The sequence below is a fragment of the Bombyx mandarina genome, chromosome 02 (genome assembly GCF_030267445.1).
Source record: "Bombyx mandarina strain Sakado chromosome 02, ASM3026744v2".
In the NCBI taxonomy this organism is placed as follows: Eukaryota; Metazoa; Arthropoda; class Insecta; order Lepidoptera; family Bombycidae; genus Bombyx; species Bombyx mandarina.
In genome coordinates, this window is record NC_143209.1 from 5,472,607 (window position 1) to 5,490,139 (window position 17,533).

Sequence of the window (17,533 nt, forward strand, 5' to 3'; positions counted from 1 at the left end):
AAACTCAGCTCTAAAATCGCCAGCCGCAATTCACATTTTACGTACATACTGCGGTGATAAACAAATGAATCTGTATTCAATATTTCTATTTATATAGAAGGCTACAAATAGGGTTGCCACCCGGACTTTATAATAAAGTATTTTACGTAATTTCAACTAATTATACTCTATACTTTATGTGAACAATAAAATACACGTAAATACTATAATTGGCGGGATTTAGTTTCTTTGGAATTTTGAAAAGTTTAGTGATACGTATTTTTTCATATCGAAATACATCGATTGCTCAATAGATGTCGCCACTCGCCAACGCTACATCACCTATGCACTTGTTTTTTTAACAAATATTTCAACATAATGTCAACAATGTCACTGTCATTAATTGTCACAATTTCTTGTTTAATTATAAGAAAAAATGTGTATTCAAACCTAATAATAATAAAAAATAAATTGTACTTTATTTTAATACGATGTACTTTTTTTTTACCCATACCTAACCAATGTATCTTATCTGCAAACAAAACGGTGGCAACCCTATCGACAAACAAAGAGTGAAATTAATATAATACTTAGACAATCAACTGCAGCCTGAAATCGAATCGGCATTAATCAGATCGACTTGAACACGTGGAGATCACAAATACACACGCCGAGAAACGAAACCAGAGTATAAATCGCTTCAGACCGAAACGCATTACTGTTTCGCGGCAGAAATGGGCGGGGCGATGGTATTTACACGTATTGGCTCGCAACACACCCTACCACTAGCAAAAGCTAAGGTCTGATTGTGTCCTACACGTCTTTTAGTACGAGTCAAAGCTTTATACAGTTACTGTATGCAGCGTGCATGTCGACCGGTCATCGTTCTCGTCGAACCCGTCGCTTGCGACGAAGGGCTCAACGAGTAAATTAACCCTCAGACACAGCCCGCTGAGTTTCTCGCCGGATCCTCTCAGTGGGTCGCGTTTCCGATCCGGTGGTAGATTCTGCGAAGCACGGCTCTTGCTAGGGTTCGTGTTAGCAACGTCGTCAGGTTTGAGCCCCGTGAGCTCACCTACATGTTAGGGCGAAGCTGAAATAGCCTCTAAGGCTATCAGCACAGGTAGGAAAAAAAACAACATTGGAACTCCAGCTAATATGGTTGTTTCAGTTAGTGCAACGGGCAATAGCTAAATATAAAAAAAAAAACAGTTTTTCACCACCTATTCGCTGATAGCCTAAGAGGATATTTCAGCTACGCCCGGACGGGTAGGTGAGCTCACGGGCTCAACCTGAGAGAATTTGCTAACACCAGCCCTAACAAGAGCGGTGCTTTGCTGAATCTACCACCGGATCGGAATCGCGATCCACGGGGACGATCCGGCGAGAAACTCAGTGGGCTGTCTTTGAGAAAAAAAATTAGAATAAACGGTCACATGGTATAAAAATATCTACTCAGGTCTCATAGAGGAAACACTGGACAACATAACGAGTTTAGCAGCATTGTCCGTCGTGAGCATCAGTGAACACGACAACTAAATTCATTTCGTTATCACCGCAGAACAATTGATTATCTAAAAATTCATCTACACTCTTTTCTTTTTAGGCAACGCTTTCGTCAAATTTCCTAAGCCAGTTAACACATACCTGTTTGCTAATACATACATACATACATACATACATACATACATACATAAATACATACATACATACATATTATGTATATAACGTCTAAATTAAATATATTATTGAGAGAAGATAAAGAGGTATCGCATTGACAACTGGTTGGAACGGAGTTCCTTTTGCTAGATCTTTTAATGTTGGTATGTAAAGAAAAAGCTCTAAGTTTTAAAAATATTTTTCTTATACAAGCTCACTCACCTGTCATTCAATGAAGAGAAATAATTCAATCTTAAATTAAAGTTTTTTAAAACATTAATTTAAATAGAGATAATAAGGGCTTTAAATTTTGTTTTCATATTTATGTTACAGAAAACGTAGTTAAGCTGGAAAATTTTATTTCATTAAATATTAAAAAAAAGATCATATATTATTTAAAACAAAACAAAAAACAAGTAAAGTTAGCAATGCAGATAAATTTCTTGAATAATAATGGATAAAAAAAACATGACTATCTTATTATTTATCATCAAATATATTTTCAAAATTGATTTGATAGCTCGATCGTAATAGAAGTTTCAATTTCCTAGGTGATTGAGAACCACCTCAAAAATCACCACAAAAGTGCCGATTTTTAGTGTCACTTCTCCCTTTTGCTTTTGTACCTTTTTTGCTCTAGACTCTCAACCCTCATAAAAGAATGCGAAAAGAAACTCCGTTCCAAAATAAAATCAAGTTAACACATTTTAAAATAAACATTCTATAAAACTTCATCAGAAATAAAAATTTAATTCTGTTTAAAAACAAAAAACAAAAATTATAAAATTAAATGCGTCTATCTCGCTTAACACCGTCCACTGTGAGGCGATACTAAACAGTTACGCATTGAAGGACTCATCCTTCATCAATACGTAATGGCAGCAAGCGATTCTTACGAAATAATACAGCATTATTGACACTGACAATAACAGTGCTAAGTATCCAGGCATGAAGCAACGACCCGAGAGTATAACGAGAGATAAAAAAGTCTATTTGATCTAAGCGATATTTATCTTTGTAATAATTAAAGGTGCGTTTTATTTGATGTTAGCATTAGCATCAATGTTTTTAATTGAACTTCAATTAAGTTTAGTACATTCGAATAGCTGAAGAAGCATTTTTGACGTGACAACGTCTTATAAGTCGATGGAGCCGGCTGCACGCACGAAAAAGCATGACTCATTCGGCGTTACCTCGCCCTGAGGCGTTCCATTTAAGGCTTGAAGTGCTAGCGAGAGCGCGCAACGAGCGACAAAGAGGCACAATCGGCCTCCGCGTTCGGCAGCGTTCAACATCTGTCTCTCTCCTACTTGAGTGAGCGATGCATCCGCATGGACAGCTGCTATACAATAATACATTTACATCTTTTCGTCAAGTATGAAGTTCGGTGAAAAGTGAATGTGGTGTCAATTGTTTATAGCAACGATAATTGCGATAATTGAAAAATGAAACCATTCCTCCATCAGTATTTTCTTATGACGTTGTCACGTTCAACTATCGTCAGTAAACCGACTTTACAGACAACCGATCTTTTTTTTTATAATTTTTTTTATCAAATTTTAAACTTTAAATGTGTCCTCTCTCGTAAAATTACAAAATTTTTGCTTAAAACAAATATATCCTTTCACCCCTCGATAAGGTTAGCGCGCGCGATACCACCGTGCCACATCCGCGTCAAGCACAGCCAAAATAAAAGCCTCGAGATAAGAATAGAATTGAAATGCTTTTGTGTTTAAGTCTTGAACGATTACTTCATTAACCCTTTGAGCACGGAGCGTCGATATATCGACTCTGTATAATGTGTATAAAGTTCAGAGTGTCAGAATACCGACTAATGTACAGAATGATCGTGGAATTAGTTCAGCGCGAACCGTCGATATATCGACTCTCTGTTGATGCGTATAAAGTGCAGAGCGTCGGAATACCAAAACAAAAAACCCTTTAGCAATTTCTGCAAAATATGTGAAAATAAGCTCTAAAGCACTAAAAGGGTTAATTACATAGATTGTAAAATACCTTCCCGCCTACAGACATGAGGTCGCAGTGGGTCTGTGAATCGGAATGCATGCAATTCAATCCAATTCTTATTGCATTAGACGTAACATCTCATCATTGTCTATTTGAAAATCAAAATGGCGACTTGGAACTTGTCAAAAATGTGCCAAAAACTTATTAAATATGGAGGGTAAAAGTAAGAAGCACTATCTCGGGGCCAATTAAGGTGGCGCCACTGTAGCAAGTGGAAGGATTTAGAAATACCGCCATATATGGAATTTTAAGTTTACTTAATTATGAAGGTAAAGACACACTTCCTACGTAAATAGTAATGAAAACAAATACCTAATTGATATTTTAAATACTACATATTGTTTTAACTACACAAGTCATGAAAAATATTACATTTTTCAACCCAGCACATTTAGCTCTGTATAAAACTGCTATATTCATATCGTTTGATATCGTTTCCAACAGTAACTTGCTTTGTAAACCATATGGACACTTTTGTTAAAGGATTTTATGACCTGATAACTGAGACCTTTAAGTCATGTCTTATTTTAATGTATATTCATATTTTTATGAAAAATGATATTATGGAGTGAAATGAAATGAAGATGATTAATTTGAGACATTAATCAACTGGGATGAAACTAAATGAGATGATATGAGATGAAATATAATCTCAGTAAAATGGTGGTCATTTACTAAGATTTTTTCAGTGGACTTTTTGGAGGATCCCGAGAAGTTGCGTCCAGCGGCTTTGTTTCATTTTCCCACATTTGTGCACTTTCACAGATATTAAACAGTTAATAAACCACCATTATTACACATTTAAACCCGAAGAAACACTAAATAGACAAAATAAAACAAATCACTCAACTTCACTCCTCGCGTTCCCGCCAAAAAGTCCCATACGGACACTTATGGTGCTCCTTATTTCTACCCTCCATATTAATAAATCATCTAAGTGACTCTTTTTTTTTACTTTCTTATCGATGCAAACGGATCTAACTCCGCACAGCCAATGCGTGTGTCCTATCAATTCTTTAAACGAAATAACAACAATATCACTAGCACGTCATTAATCTTAAACTTTAGACTGTTCCATTCGTAAAGCCTTAAGCTTTTTTTTTAAGTTACGTTTTTTTTTAATTCACTATTTTTTTTTCTTCTTAGATTCCTTTGAAATTCTTTATAGGAACTTTCTTTGGTGTATCTTATTGCGATAATGTATTAGAACCATTAACAATTCTAAACTAGAAATGTGCCCTCGTGATCATAAATTGAAAAATTCAAACATACGTAACGATGTTTTTGTTATTGCTTAGATGGGTGGATGAGCTCACAGCCCACCTGGCGTTAAGTGGTTACCGGAGCCCGTAGACATCTACAACGCAAATGCCGCCACCTACCTTGAGACATGAGTTCTAAGGTCTCAGTTTTAACAGCACAGTGCAACGGCCCACCCTTCAAACCGAAACGCATTATTGCTCCACGGCAGAAATAGGCAGGGCGGTGGCACCTACCCGCGCATACTCACAAGAGAGTCTGTAAAAGCTTCCCCACTTCTCCCCGCGGCAGAAACTATTAAAAAACAAATAATATATAATACATAGTAGATATAGTACAGATCTCACTATGGGTAATTAATGTTATTAAATAAATCTCGTGTTTTTTTTTTTTGTAATTCTAACATACAACATGTCGGTCAAATATGATATACATAAAACGTCCTTATTCTGTAAATTCGAATAAAGAATTTCAAAATAATATATAATAATAATATCATCGTCATCACCGTACAACAAAAATACATTATCAGCAATACGACACGATGAGTTCGTTGACGATTTCGATGCGTGCTTCTTCACAGTAATCAGGCAAACCCGAATGACGACTCATAAGTGATTCTCTCTCTCTTTCCCTCGCTGCTGAGGTTCGCGACCACGCGTGACGTTTAAGTCGTCGTGGCCTAACGGATAAGACGTCCGGTGCGTTCGTGTTGAGCGATGCACCCGGTGTTCGAATCCCGCAGGCGGGTACCAATTTTTCTAATCAATTTACGTACTCAACAAAAGTTCACGATTGACTTCCACGGTGAAGGAATAATAACACATCGTGGAATAAAAATGAAACCCGCAAAATTATAATTTGCGTAATTACTGGTGGTAGGACGTCTTGGGAGTCCAAGCGGGTAGGTACCACCACCCTGCCTATTTCTGCCGTGAAGCAGTAATGCGTTTCGGTTTGAAGGGTGGGGCAGCCGTTGTAACCATACTGAGACCTTAGAACTTATATCTCGAGGTGGGTGGCGTACTTACGTCGTAGAAGTCTATGGGCTCCAGTAACCAATTAACACCAGGTGGGCTGTGAGCTCGTCCACCCATCTAAGCAATAAAAAAAAACTTTTACGCTATCCAGAGCGTTAAAAAACTCGCACTAAGCACACTGGACGTAAAGGTGTCCCACAGTTAATCATTTATGCCCATTTTAATAGATCTGATCATCCAAATAAGGCTCTCATCTGTCATCTACCAATAATTATGAGCTTCTTCGGACACCTTCGGTCTCCCAGACCTGAAGCACGCATAGAAGCTGCTAGGGGCGCTGTTCCAACTGCATACAAATTTGAGTTAACTTTTACGCTATCGAGAATGTTAAAAAACTCACACTAAGCACACAGGATGTAAGTATAGTTGTCAAAACAGAAATGAAACGAACAGAAAACCATCCATAAAAATTGCTTTAACACGATACAAATGCAATTGTTATCATAGGTATTAATTAGGCCAATAGTAATATAATAATTATCGTATTGCCATAGGTACGTAATACGCGTGGAAATTTTTAAGTTAATAAGTCAAAATTAATTTAAAAGATTCCCTTGCATAGATACAAATTATGCTATAGAAAAGTATGATCAAAAGTATTTTATTTGACTAAAGTTAGATTAGCATGCAATGGAACGAATACAAATATCTGGGGTTAATAACCTCACTCACTCTCAACTAAATGGACTGCAATTTGTATTCCACTGCCGTTGTTTCTGTATGTAATCATTTTTGTTTCGATCCTTATATAGACGGGTAAGCGAACTCGCAGCGTAACTTTTTCTTTTTTTATTGTTTAGATGGGTGGACGAGCTCACAGCCCACCTGGTGTTAAGTGGTTACCGGAGCCCATAGACATCTACAACGTAAATGCGCCACCCACCTTGAGACATAAGTTCTAAGGTCTCAAATATAGTTACAACGGCTGCCCTGCACTTCAAAACCAAAACGAATTACTGCTTCACGGCAGAAATAGGCAGGGCGGTGGTACCTACCCGCGCGGACTCACAAGAGGTCCTACCACCAGTATAGTTTTAAGTGGGTATTTAGGGGACTTATAAATGTAGAAACGTGAATGAACCCACCTTGAGATACCACGCTAAAGACCCGATCTCTATTCACGAATATCCGGCCTTCGTTTCCAATAAAACACACCCTGTATAAAGGCTTCGGAGCAAATCGCCCTGTATACAAGCTTCAGAGCCCAAACGAGCAAATCGCCATCGAAATCGTAAACGCTACCCGCGTATACAAACAAAAAACCACACTAACTATTAGTATCTATAGTAATTAGGTTTGAACGGGCCGACTTTGTTGAGACCGAGGTATTTCGCTTGCTCGTCCGTTAACTCGGTGAGATGAGCGTCGAAGGTCGGCAGGTGGAGGCTGGCTACGTACTCGTCCATTTTCTTCGGTAGTAAATAAACATCGGCCTGTGAATTCAATTAAAAATATAAGGCCCTATGAAGCGATTGAGAGGTTTCACCGACCCACATAAAGGGTCAGTCAGACTAATGGCGGACTTCAGAATTGTCACTTGGATCATTGGATGGATTTGTTAGTTTTAATTAGTTTTTTTTCTGGGCTTCGATTTTTAGATCAGAACTAAGTTAAGGAAAATCATAGTTAGAATCTTTAAATAGATTTATTTATATCGAAAGGTGAAAAGCTATTTGCAAGAGTCATTTAAAGTTTAAAATTTGGGAAAATTATCATAACAAAATAACTTGTTCAGCTATGTTTAAATATAATTGAAGATCGCGATTGTAAATATCGAATTGTTGATGCTGATACCAAATAAAACGGACCTTTAATTACAAAGATAAATGTCGCGTATTTAGCGGAATGACGGTTAAAGAAAATAGCGTTTCATCTCTCAGTATTACACACAAAACAAAACAATTAGATATTTGAAATTACACACGACCCGAATGCTTTATGTATATATATACAGGGTGTCTTAGAAAGAATGGATAATCCTGAAACACCTCAATTCTCAATTCTCTCTCTCTCTCTCTCTCTTGGTACCCAAATTACGTATTTGAAAAAAAAAAGTTGATATTTTCCATACTTCTGGAAAATACAACAGCTACAAATAATTGAAATCCATTGGCTTTTTGGTGTTATAATATTCTACATGAACTATACTAAGGAATATGCAGGAAATCATATGAGTAGCTAGTGTAACTTTTTATAAAAGTTAATCTGAACTTAAATTTTAATCATGAAATTTTGTGTTTTTTCTTTATTTTTAATTTGGCTACTACCTAACAACAATTTTTTCATTTTGAGTCCCCAATAGCTCTACTATGAGGTGTTTCAGGATTATCCATTCTTTCTGGGACACCCTGTATACGACACTGACTCAACTTGATCCAGTGGGATGAAGTAAGTGAGAGAAACAAAAATAACTGAAAGAAAACGTCACTACCGCTAGATTTTAATCACCAAAAATTCGCATTTATATTATATTCGTTCGACTTATATAGCCAGATTTAATAATTGCAAAGAGCTTTTATCTTAAGTCCTGTGTGAAATTATGGAAATTTACGTTCGATTTTTTAAGTCTCGGGTAAACAAAAGTTTATTTTTAAAGAGAAATCACGTTAATAATTTGACTAGAAATTACTTTTTCTTATTATTTTCTTTTTATTATTACTTATTGTCTCTATATTAGAAGCGCGATTTTGTTTAATTTTGGTAATTAAATAACAGTGGTATAGACGCTTAGCATTCGTCATTTGCTATATTATTATATACATATTTATCGAGGGTAAAAAGGATATTTGGTATAAGCGACATTCCGCTTAAAACGCAATATTTATCTTTGTAATTAAAGGTGCGGTTTTTTTTAATACTAGCTGACCCGGCAGACTTCGTAATGCCTAAGCCTAAGCCTTTGTATAAAATAAACTTAAAACAAACAAAAGGAATCCGTCCGACGGGGGACACGTCAAAGGAAAAACAAAATTGTTATTTTTATTTAATTCCGAACATTTTTATATTTATCTACCTTTTAAACCTTCTCTGGACTTTTACGAATAATTCAAGACCGAAATTTGCCAAATCGGTCTAGCCGTTCTCGAGTTTTAGCGAGACTAACGAACAGCAATTCATTTTTATATAATAATATATAGAAGCAAAGATAGATAGAAGATAGATTAACATCAACAGTTTAATGTATTTAATTGACCTTCAATTAAGTTTAGTTCATTGAAATATCTGAAGTTTTATTTTGTTGTAATTTTTTTTTTCCTAATTTTAAACTTCAATTGGTTCTCCTGTAAAGTTTCAAAAATGTCACTAAACTAGATAACCTTTCAACCCTCGATATACGAACTAGATCCGGGTAACACGTATTTTACGTTACTATATCATAAAATGTTTATAAAACATTTATCCGGGTGACATAAGGTCGAAATCTCGATAACCACTTGCAGTGTGTTTAGTGCGAGTTTTTTAACGTTCTCGATAGCGTAAAAGTTAACTCAATTTGTATCGAGTCGGAACGTTTGCCCACGTTTGCCGCTAGGGGCGCTGTTGCAACTGCATCCGGTCACCGTTCTCTTCGAACCCGTCGCTTGCGACGAAGGGCTCGACGAGTAAATTAACTCTCAGACACAGCCCACTGAGTTTCTCGCCGGATCTTCTCAGCGGGTCGCGTTTCGGATCCGGTGGTAGATTCTGCGAAGCACGGCTCTTGCTAGGGTTCGTTTTAGCATCGTTGTCAGGTTTGAGCCCCGTGAGCTCACCTACTATTTACGGTTACGCTGGAATAGCCTCTCTAGGCTACCAGCTTAGGTAGGAAAAAAAAAAGCATACAAATTTGAGTTAACTTTTACGCTATCGAGAACGTTAAAAAACTCGCACTTAGCACACACACAGATGCATTGCGCAAATGTGTCACAGCAATTGTAACGATTCGTTAAGAAAAAATTCATTGGCTTTCATTGCGTAGTTTATATCTCGCTAATGCGATTCTTTATTAAGATACAGAGTAATGGACAGCAAATCTATATATTAATACGCGAATGAAAAACTTTGTATCACTTTTTACGAAAATTTCGCGGACGGACGAGTATGACATTTCCCTCACTTACACAGAATATAGAGAAGGAATGCAGAATGCTAATATTTTTTTTAATCATTCATAAAAAATACATTAAATCAATAAAAAAATATATTACACACACTACCTAGCATGTATTTGACACAACATATGTACATATAAATTTAATCTTTATTTATTGTCAATTGTCAAACTTTTGTTATTGTATATAGTCTGTGGTCAAATTGAGTGTGGATATATTTGGCGGGAACGCGAGCAGTGAAGTTGTGTGATTTGTTGTATTTTGTTTATTTAGTGTTTCTTCAGGTTTAAATGTGTAATAACGGTGGTTTATTAACTGTTTAATATTTGTGAAAGTGCACTAATGTGAGAAAATGAAACAAAGTCGCTGGACGCAACTTCTCGGGATCATCCAAAAAGTCCACTGAAAAAATCTTAGTAAATGACCACCATTTTACTGAGATTATATTTCATCCCATATCATCTCATTTCATTTCATTTAATTTCATCTCAGTTGATTAATGTCTCAAATTAATCATATTCATTTCATTTCACTCCATTTTATCATTTTCATGAAAATAAGAATAAAAACTAAAATAAGACATGACTTCAAGGCCTTAGTTACCAGGTCATCAAACCCTTTAAAAAAAAAGATTACTATTGTTTGTCTTTAATATTATTTATCTCTAGTGTAGTTTTGGCGAAATCTGTGATTATAAAGAAGTACAGGGTGGCCCATAAGTCCTTTGATATGAAAAAAAATTTTTTAAAATAAAACTAATTACATTATGAATTAAATTTTTATTTACATAAAAAGCTTAAAAAACGGGAATTATTTTTTGAAAATAACATCTCCTAAATGTAATCCGTTGCGATCACGGCACTCTTGCAAAAGACGTCTAAAATTGTCGCTGACTGCGCGACACGTCACTGCTGAAATGCTTGTCATTTCTCTGCGGATGTTTTCTTTTAGGGCCTCAATTGACCGCGGGTTTGTGTCGTATACTTTAGCCTTAAGGTAGCCCCACAAAAAAAAATCCATCGGGGTCAGATCTGGACTACGTGGAGGCCAGGAAATGTCTCCTCTCTTAGAGATAACTTTGCCAGGAAAAAGTTGACGGATAACGGGCATAGCAGTGTTAGAGGTGTGAGAAGTGGCCCCATCCTGTTGAAACCACGTCCTGGCATTAAAGCCTAAAAAGTTTTGCAATTCTGGTATGAAAAACTCTTCGATCATAGCCACATATCGCTCCGACGTAACAGTAACTGCGCGCCCTCTGCCATCCTCAAAGAAGTAAGGCCCTAGGATACCATGGGCTGACATAGCGGCCCAAACAGTCACTTTCGGACTATGTAAGGGCTTCTGATGCTTAAGTTTTGGATTGATGGGGCTCCAATAGCGGCAATTTTGTTTACTAACATGCCCGTTAAGATGGAAATGAGCCTCGTCAGAGAACATTATGTTATTGAAGGAAGTAAACCGATTCAACATTTCATTCGCATAATTTTGTCTTTGAATACCGTCAGTTTCCTTTAATTCTTGAACCAACTGAATTTTGTAAGGGTGCATATGTAAATCTTTCTTCAAAATCCGTTGTAACGATGTCCTGGATACGTTTAATGCTCTGGCGCGCTTACGAGTTGACTGTGTCGGATTTTCGCGAATAGACTGTGTCACTGTGTCTATGTTTTGTTCCGTACGTGACGTCCTTGGGCGACCCAACCGCGGTTTATCTAACGTCAAACCGGTCTCCTCGAACTTAGCAACCCAGTTCTTAATCGTTTGAAGAGTTGGAGTGTCGTCAAAGTTGTGTAAACCTTTGTGTTCTCGAAATTTACGCCGCGCAACGGTTGCCGAATTGTCGTTTTTATAAAACTCGCGCACACAAAACGCACGGTCCGCTCCGGTAAAACGCTCCATCGCGACTAAATTCCCAGAAACCGAAGTTACTCCCCCCGCTTCCCCTGCACCGCTCACGCGCGCCCTGTTCGTTTTATTCAAATTTTACTTTTCAAAGGACTTATGGGCCACCCTGTATAATACTTAATAATGTAAAGTAATAGTGTTTGACAATAGAACCATAATAATGTTTACACTTATAATTTCAATTAATTATAGTTGAATTTCAACTATTAGTTTAGATTATTTGTTGACTGCTATAGACAAAAGATATATAAAAGACTATAGAAAAGCCCGCTGAGTTTGTTTCGCTGGTTCTCCTCAGGACTGTGGCTTTTTTTCGAACCGGTGGTAGAGTTAACATTGTTATCTATATTTTGACGTTCAACAAGTGTGTTATACTGACATCTAAATTGAAATAAATGAATTTGAATTTGAATTTGAGACGAAATGCAATTCGCGCTTTTAGTATTGAAGTGACTTAATCCAAGCGTCTTGTTTTTTTTTTTGGTAAGGACCAAGAACTGTAATTGTAGAATTGTAATTTTTCAGGTTTAATTTTAATATTTGAAGCCTAAAGATTTTAAAGAGACGGAAAGTGTACTTTGAGCTTATAACTAAAATTCAAGTTTAATTTTAAAATTTTAATATTTTTTTATTGCTTAAATGGGTGGTCGAGCTCACAGCCCACCTGGTGTTAACTGGTTACTGGAGCCCATAGACATCTACAACGTAAATGCGCCATCCACCTTGAATTGAACCTTTATAAACTGATAGAATACATGTTTATAAGTAGCTCAAAGTATAAAACTCATTTTCTTAAATTTTTCAGTTAAGCCATTTCAATTCTAAAGGTTGGAACATAGGCTGGTACACAAGTAGCCTTCGCCACTGGTCCGACCATGTAGTGAACGATGCTAAAGCGAAGTCAAACAAAATTAATTCGTAAACTCATTTATTTAGTGTTATTTTTTCTGTGTACGTATAAAAGTGATTTAAAAAAAAATAGGTGGGTAGTTGATAGAGCGGGACAGTGGGGTAAATTAAAAGAATAAAAAAATAAAAAAAACGGTGTTTAGACTAATTTTTTATGACAACTGTCAATAGTATCAAAAAAAAAGTGTGTGTGTCCGCTCCGACGCACGACTGGAGTTTACTGGATATAAAAAATTAAACGAAACAATACGAGAAATAGTTCTATATTACGACAACACGATACACAACAGATTATTAACAAATTAACGAGACACAAAACAAACGACTAACAAATATATGAAAATACAATAATGAGAGAAACGCGCGATCAGTACGAGGCTTTGTGGCGGACTGCCGGCGCAGCAGCCCGGCGTCACCTGCGATAACGCGGCCGCGCGTTGGCTCCTGATTGGCGCGCGCACGCATCACGCAATCAGGAGCCAATCAGGCGCATAAAGCATTTCGTGTGACATGCTAGGCGCATAACGCATTTCGTGTGACATGCTAGTACGATTTTGGTCCCCATAATTTTCATACCCCGGGCCTATATATGTAAATCGATTCTAAAGGAGTAAACTCCAAAAATTTTTTTCACTGCCTCTATCTTCTTACTATCAAGCTAGTGCGTTCAATGAAGTATTTCGCCAATGAATTTTCTCTTATACCAAATCGATTGACAGCGAACAGAAATTTTTTAATTATTTTCACAAAAAAACGAATCAAGACAGTCGCTCTATTTACAGCGCGTAACGAAAAATCCGTCCGATCCAGAAAGAGCTTACTCTTGTACAAGCGAACGAACTAGAAGACGAGAAATGATTAATGATTCAAAAGCACCGACATTCGCGAACGTCGATCACCCCGTTTGACATAACGCGCACGAATGAAACTATTTCTGAACTCTTCAATCGCTTTCAAAGTCAACTAGTGCGAAAGAGACGCATGATAATTTTTAATGTTGACCTTTGCAATTCTCATTCTATAAAAAAAAAAAAAAAATTGGCGTTCCTCCAAAGTATAATTCAGCTTCTGCTCTCGATTCACTCAAACCTCAATTTTTCTTTTCCGTATCGTGTGGCTCATAATTTATTTTTTCCAACTACCCTCATATAACTATTGTTCGTTACAATTATTGGCAGTTATAGCTCTGACTGTAAAGACTTTTTTATTGCTCCTGTAGGCAGACGAGCATACGGCTCACCCGATGGTGAGTGGTTACCAGCGCTCATGGACGTCAGCAATGCCAGGGGTAGAGCCAAGCCGCTGCCTACCGCTTAATACTCTCCAAAAGGCTCGTTTGAAGAAGGACATGTCATAGCGCTCGGGAAACACCGTGGAGGGGAGCTCATTCCATAGGCGGATGGTACGTGGCGAAAAATAACTTTGGAAACGCATTGTGGATGACCGCAGTGGCTCCAGGTAGTATGGATGAACTCTACTCCGGTGGCGGACGGTGCGATGGTAAAAACGATATAACGGTATCATTTCGAACAATTCCTCAAGCACTCCCCATGGAACATACGGTACAAAATTCAGAGGGAACTGAAATCCCTCCGCAGACCCAGAGGTTCCAAACGATCCGTGAGATTGGGATTATCGACAATCCGAACGGCCCTCCTCTGTATGGAGTCAAATGGAAGAAGCTGGTATTTGGGAGCCCCGGCCCAGAGATGGGAGCAGTACCCCACGCGAGGCCGGACTTGTGCTTTATAAAGCAGAAGCCATTGTCCAGGCGTGAAGTACCGCTTCGCTCTGTTGAGGACTCCCAGCATTTTGGACGCCAACTTGGCTTTGCCTTCCAAACGACTCCGAAATTGGACATCGCTCGAAATGTCGACCCCAAGTATCCCGTTACTCTCGGAAGGTTTCAGGGATACTCCTTGGAATTGCGGCGCCATGACAAAGGGGTCCTTCTTCGCAGTGAACGCGCAAACTTGTGTCTTTAACGGGTAGAATTGAACCAAGTTCAATTCACCCCATTCGGAGACTCGCCCCAGAGAGTTCTCCACTTCAGACACAAGTTTTGATCGTGTCTCCTGCACCACGCTCCGAGAGAGACTCTGATGGCCGATATATCGCGCATTCCCCGTGCTGTCATCCGCATAGCAATGCATGCCATCAATAGACATCAAATCGCATTGTCTTCTTGATTTTTAGGTCTGCTACGAGCAACGAGATAATGAAGGTCTTCCACCGAGCGCCTTCTCTAACAAGTAGACCGACGGTTCGAACGTTATTATTCAGAGTTAGTATACACGCGAGTTTTCCTGAAGATGTCGTTAGCGCGACTCAAGTTTTGCCGGTCATCGTTCTCGTCGAACCCGTCGCAAGGTTAACCCACAGACAGAGCCCACTGAGTTTCTCGCCGGATCTTCTCAGTGGGTCGCGTTTCCGATCCGGTGGTAGATTCTGCGAAGCACTGCTCTTGCTAGTGTTCGTGTTAGCAACGTCGTTAGGTTTGTGCCCCGTGAGCTCATCTACTACCTCGGCGAATCTAGAATAACCCCTCAAAGTTACTAGAATAGGTAGGAGAAAAATTATCAAGTTTTGCTCCAATATATGTTTAAAGAAAAACCTTTATTATTTTTAAAACTCTTTAGATTTTAAAAAGGATTTTTCTTAAATGTCATTCAGTGAAGTCTGTCATTCAGTAAAAAATGAGAGTTCAGTTTTGTATAGTTTGTTAATACTGTTTATTTTTTTATTATTAATTTTAAAAGAGAATAATGTCTTTAAATGTTGTTGTTCTTATTACATCACAGAAAATTCACAATTAAGTCAGTCATTGTTTATTCATTCTGAAGTACTCTATATCATTAAAAATGGGACCGTCAACGCAAAAGTGGCCTAACCCACAATTCGTATTCGTGCTTATATATTGCAATTTATTTAAAACATAATAAATTTTGATGCAAAATTGGCATATCTGTAAACATAATTAAATTTCAGCACGTATTTTTTTGCCTACGACGTATTGTAAAGGTCACTTCGAACCTCATTATCTCCATACTGTGGTAAGCTTAGGCCATTTTTACGCTGATGATGATGCGCCTTTTTTTTTATTCCTTAGATTTATGGACGACCTCACAGCCCACCTGGTGTTAAGTAGCTCATAGACATCTACAACGTAAATGCGCCACACACCTTGAGATATAAGTTCTAAGATCTCACGGCTACCCCACCTTTCAAACCGAAACGCATTACTGCTTCACGGCCGAAATAGGTGGGGCGGTGGTGCCTACCCGTGCGGGCTCACAAGAGGTCCTACCACCAGTAAAAAACCTGACCTTATATGTGTCGACGTTATCTACCCTCAAAACTCAGTAATTACATTTCACCCTAGTCAATTCGAAGCGTGTGTTGAAACTGAACAACACCCCGTAGATCGGACGGTATTTCGTTACACCCTGTACATTCGGACGCGACATTCTAGGATTGAACCTACTTCTCGCGTCTCTGGGTCCCTACGCGACTGGTCACGAGTCCATCGCTGCTTTACAAACAATAAATTTTAAATTAGATAACGCTTCTTGATTGCTTACGTGCGGGCGCTGTGTAATCTTTCAATCCAAATAGTTATAGTTTCTCATTTATAAGTTCATATCGACGCTTGAAAGGCAAACGTGACTAAGCGACAATAACTGCTTTGTACATAAATGATAGGCAATAACCGTATTCGATGCGCAAAAAAAATATATTTCTAGGTCTATTAAAATCATTAAAATCCTACAGCTAGATTCGTTAAAATGGATTTTTTTCAGGTATTTCAACTTTAAATTAGTCTACTGTAAAGTTCACGTATTGTCGCTTAGTCACGTTTGCCTTTCAAGCGTCGATATATACAATTAAATGTCGTGCGTAAAATGTAAGTGTCCCTAAACTGGTTAGTAGTGGTAGGACGTTTTGTGAGTCCGCGCGGGTAGGTGCCTATTTCTACCGTGAAGCAGTAATGAACTTAAGTTCTAGGGTCTCAGTAAAGTTACAACGGCTGCCCCACCCTTCAAACCGAAACGCATTACTGCTTCACGGCAGAAATAGGCAGGGCGGTGGCACCTACCCGTGCGGACTCACAAGAGGTCCTACCACCAGTAAAAAGTCTGATGACGAAAAGTAAAGTTGGACGACTCGTTTAGAAAGGATATTCGGCTGGACCTATGTATATATTGGAATCCTTTTTATCATTGTGTATGTACCGATGTACCGATTAGATAGGCGAATAAATAAATCTTTAGTGAATATAGGAATGGGGTCGCATTATTTTTAATTCGAGAATAGTAAAAACGGGAATGAAGAAAGTGCGAATAAGAAGCTTTTACTGACCACCTTTTTCGTACGAACACTACGTGGACGGCCAGATCTTTTATTGTCACAAACAGAGGAGGTCTCATTGCACCTATTAATAGCCCGGTACACAAACATTTTACTAATACCATGCGTATGGAGAGTTTAAAAAAATACATTTGGCTCCATACCTACTTTGTGTAATGCAATCACAGCGATTCGGTTCTCTTTATCACCCCACTCGATTTTAATATCGCAAAATATTGTACAATGTATTGGCGCCAAAATGAGAAAACTCAATGAACAATCATATAAAAATGACAGATTCCAAATTCAAATGTA

At 37.9% G+C, this 17,533-nt stretch overlaps 1 protein-coding gene across 8 annotated transcripts in view; it reads right to left on the minus strand.

Annotated features, from left to right (window-relative positions):
• Nucleotides 1–4,760: 4,760 nt before the first annotated feature.
• LOC114245678 (Adenosylhomocysteinase like 1) overlaps nt 4,761–17,533 on the minus strand; it is a 46,460-nt gene continuing 33,687 nt past the window's right edge. For 4 of the 8 annotated variants that reach the window (XM_028177928.2, XM_028177927.2, XM_028177933.2 and 1 more), the window contains exons 10-11: nt 16,356–16,400; nt 4,761–7,399 (exon numbers count right to left, since the gene is read on the minus strand). In XM_028177928.2, the coding sequence (XP_028033729.1) occupies nt 7,241–7,399; nt 16,356–16,400 (204 nt within the window). In that variant the 3' untranslated portion in view covers nt 4,761–7,240. The remainder of the gene's footprint in view (nt 7,400–16,355; nt 16,401–17,533) is intronic. The other 4 variants (XM_089735669.1, XM_028177929.2, XM_089735683.1 and 1 more) reach the window with 1 other exon arrangement.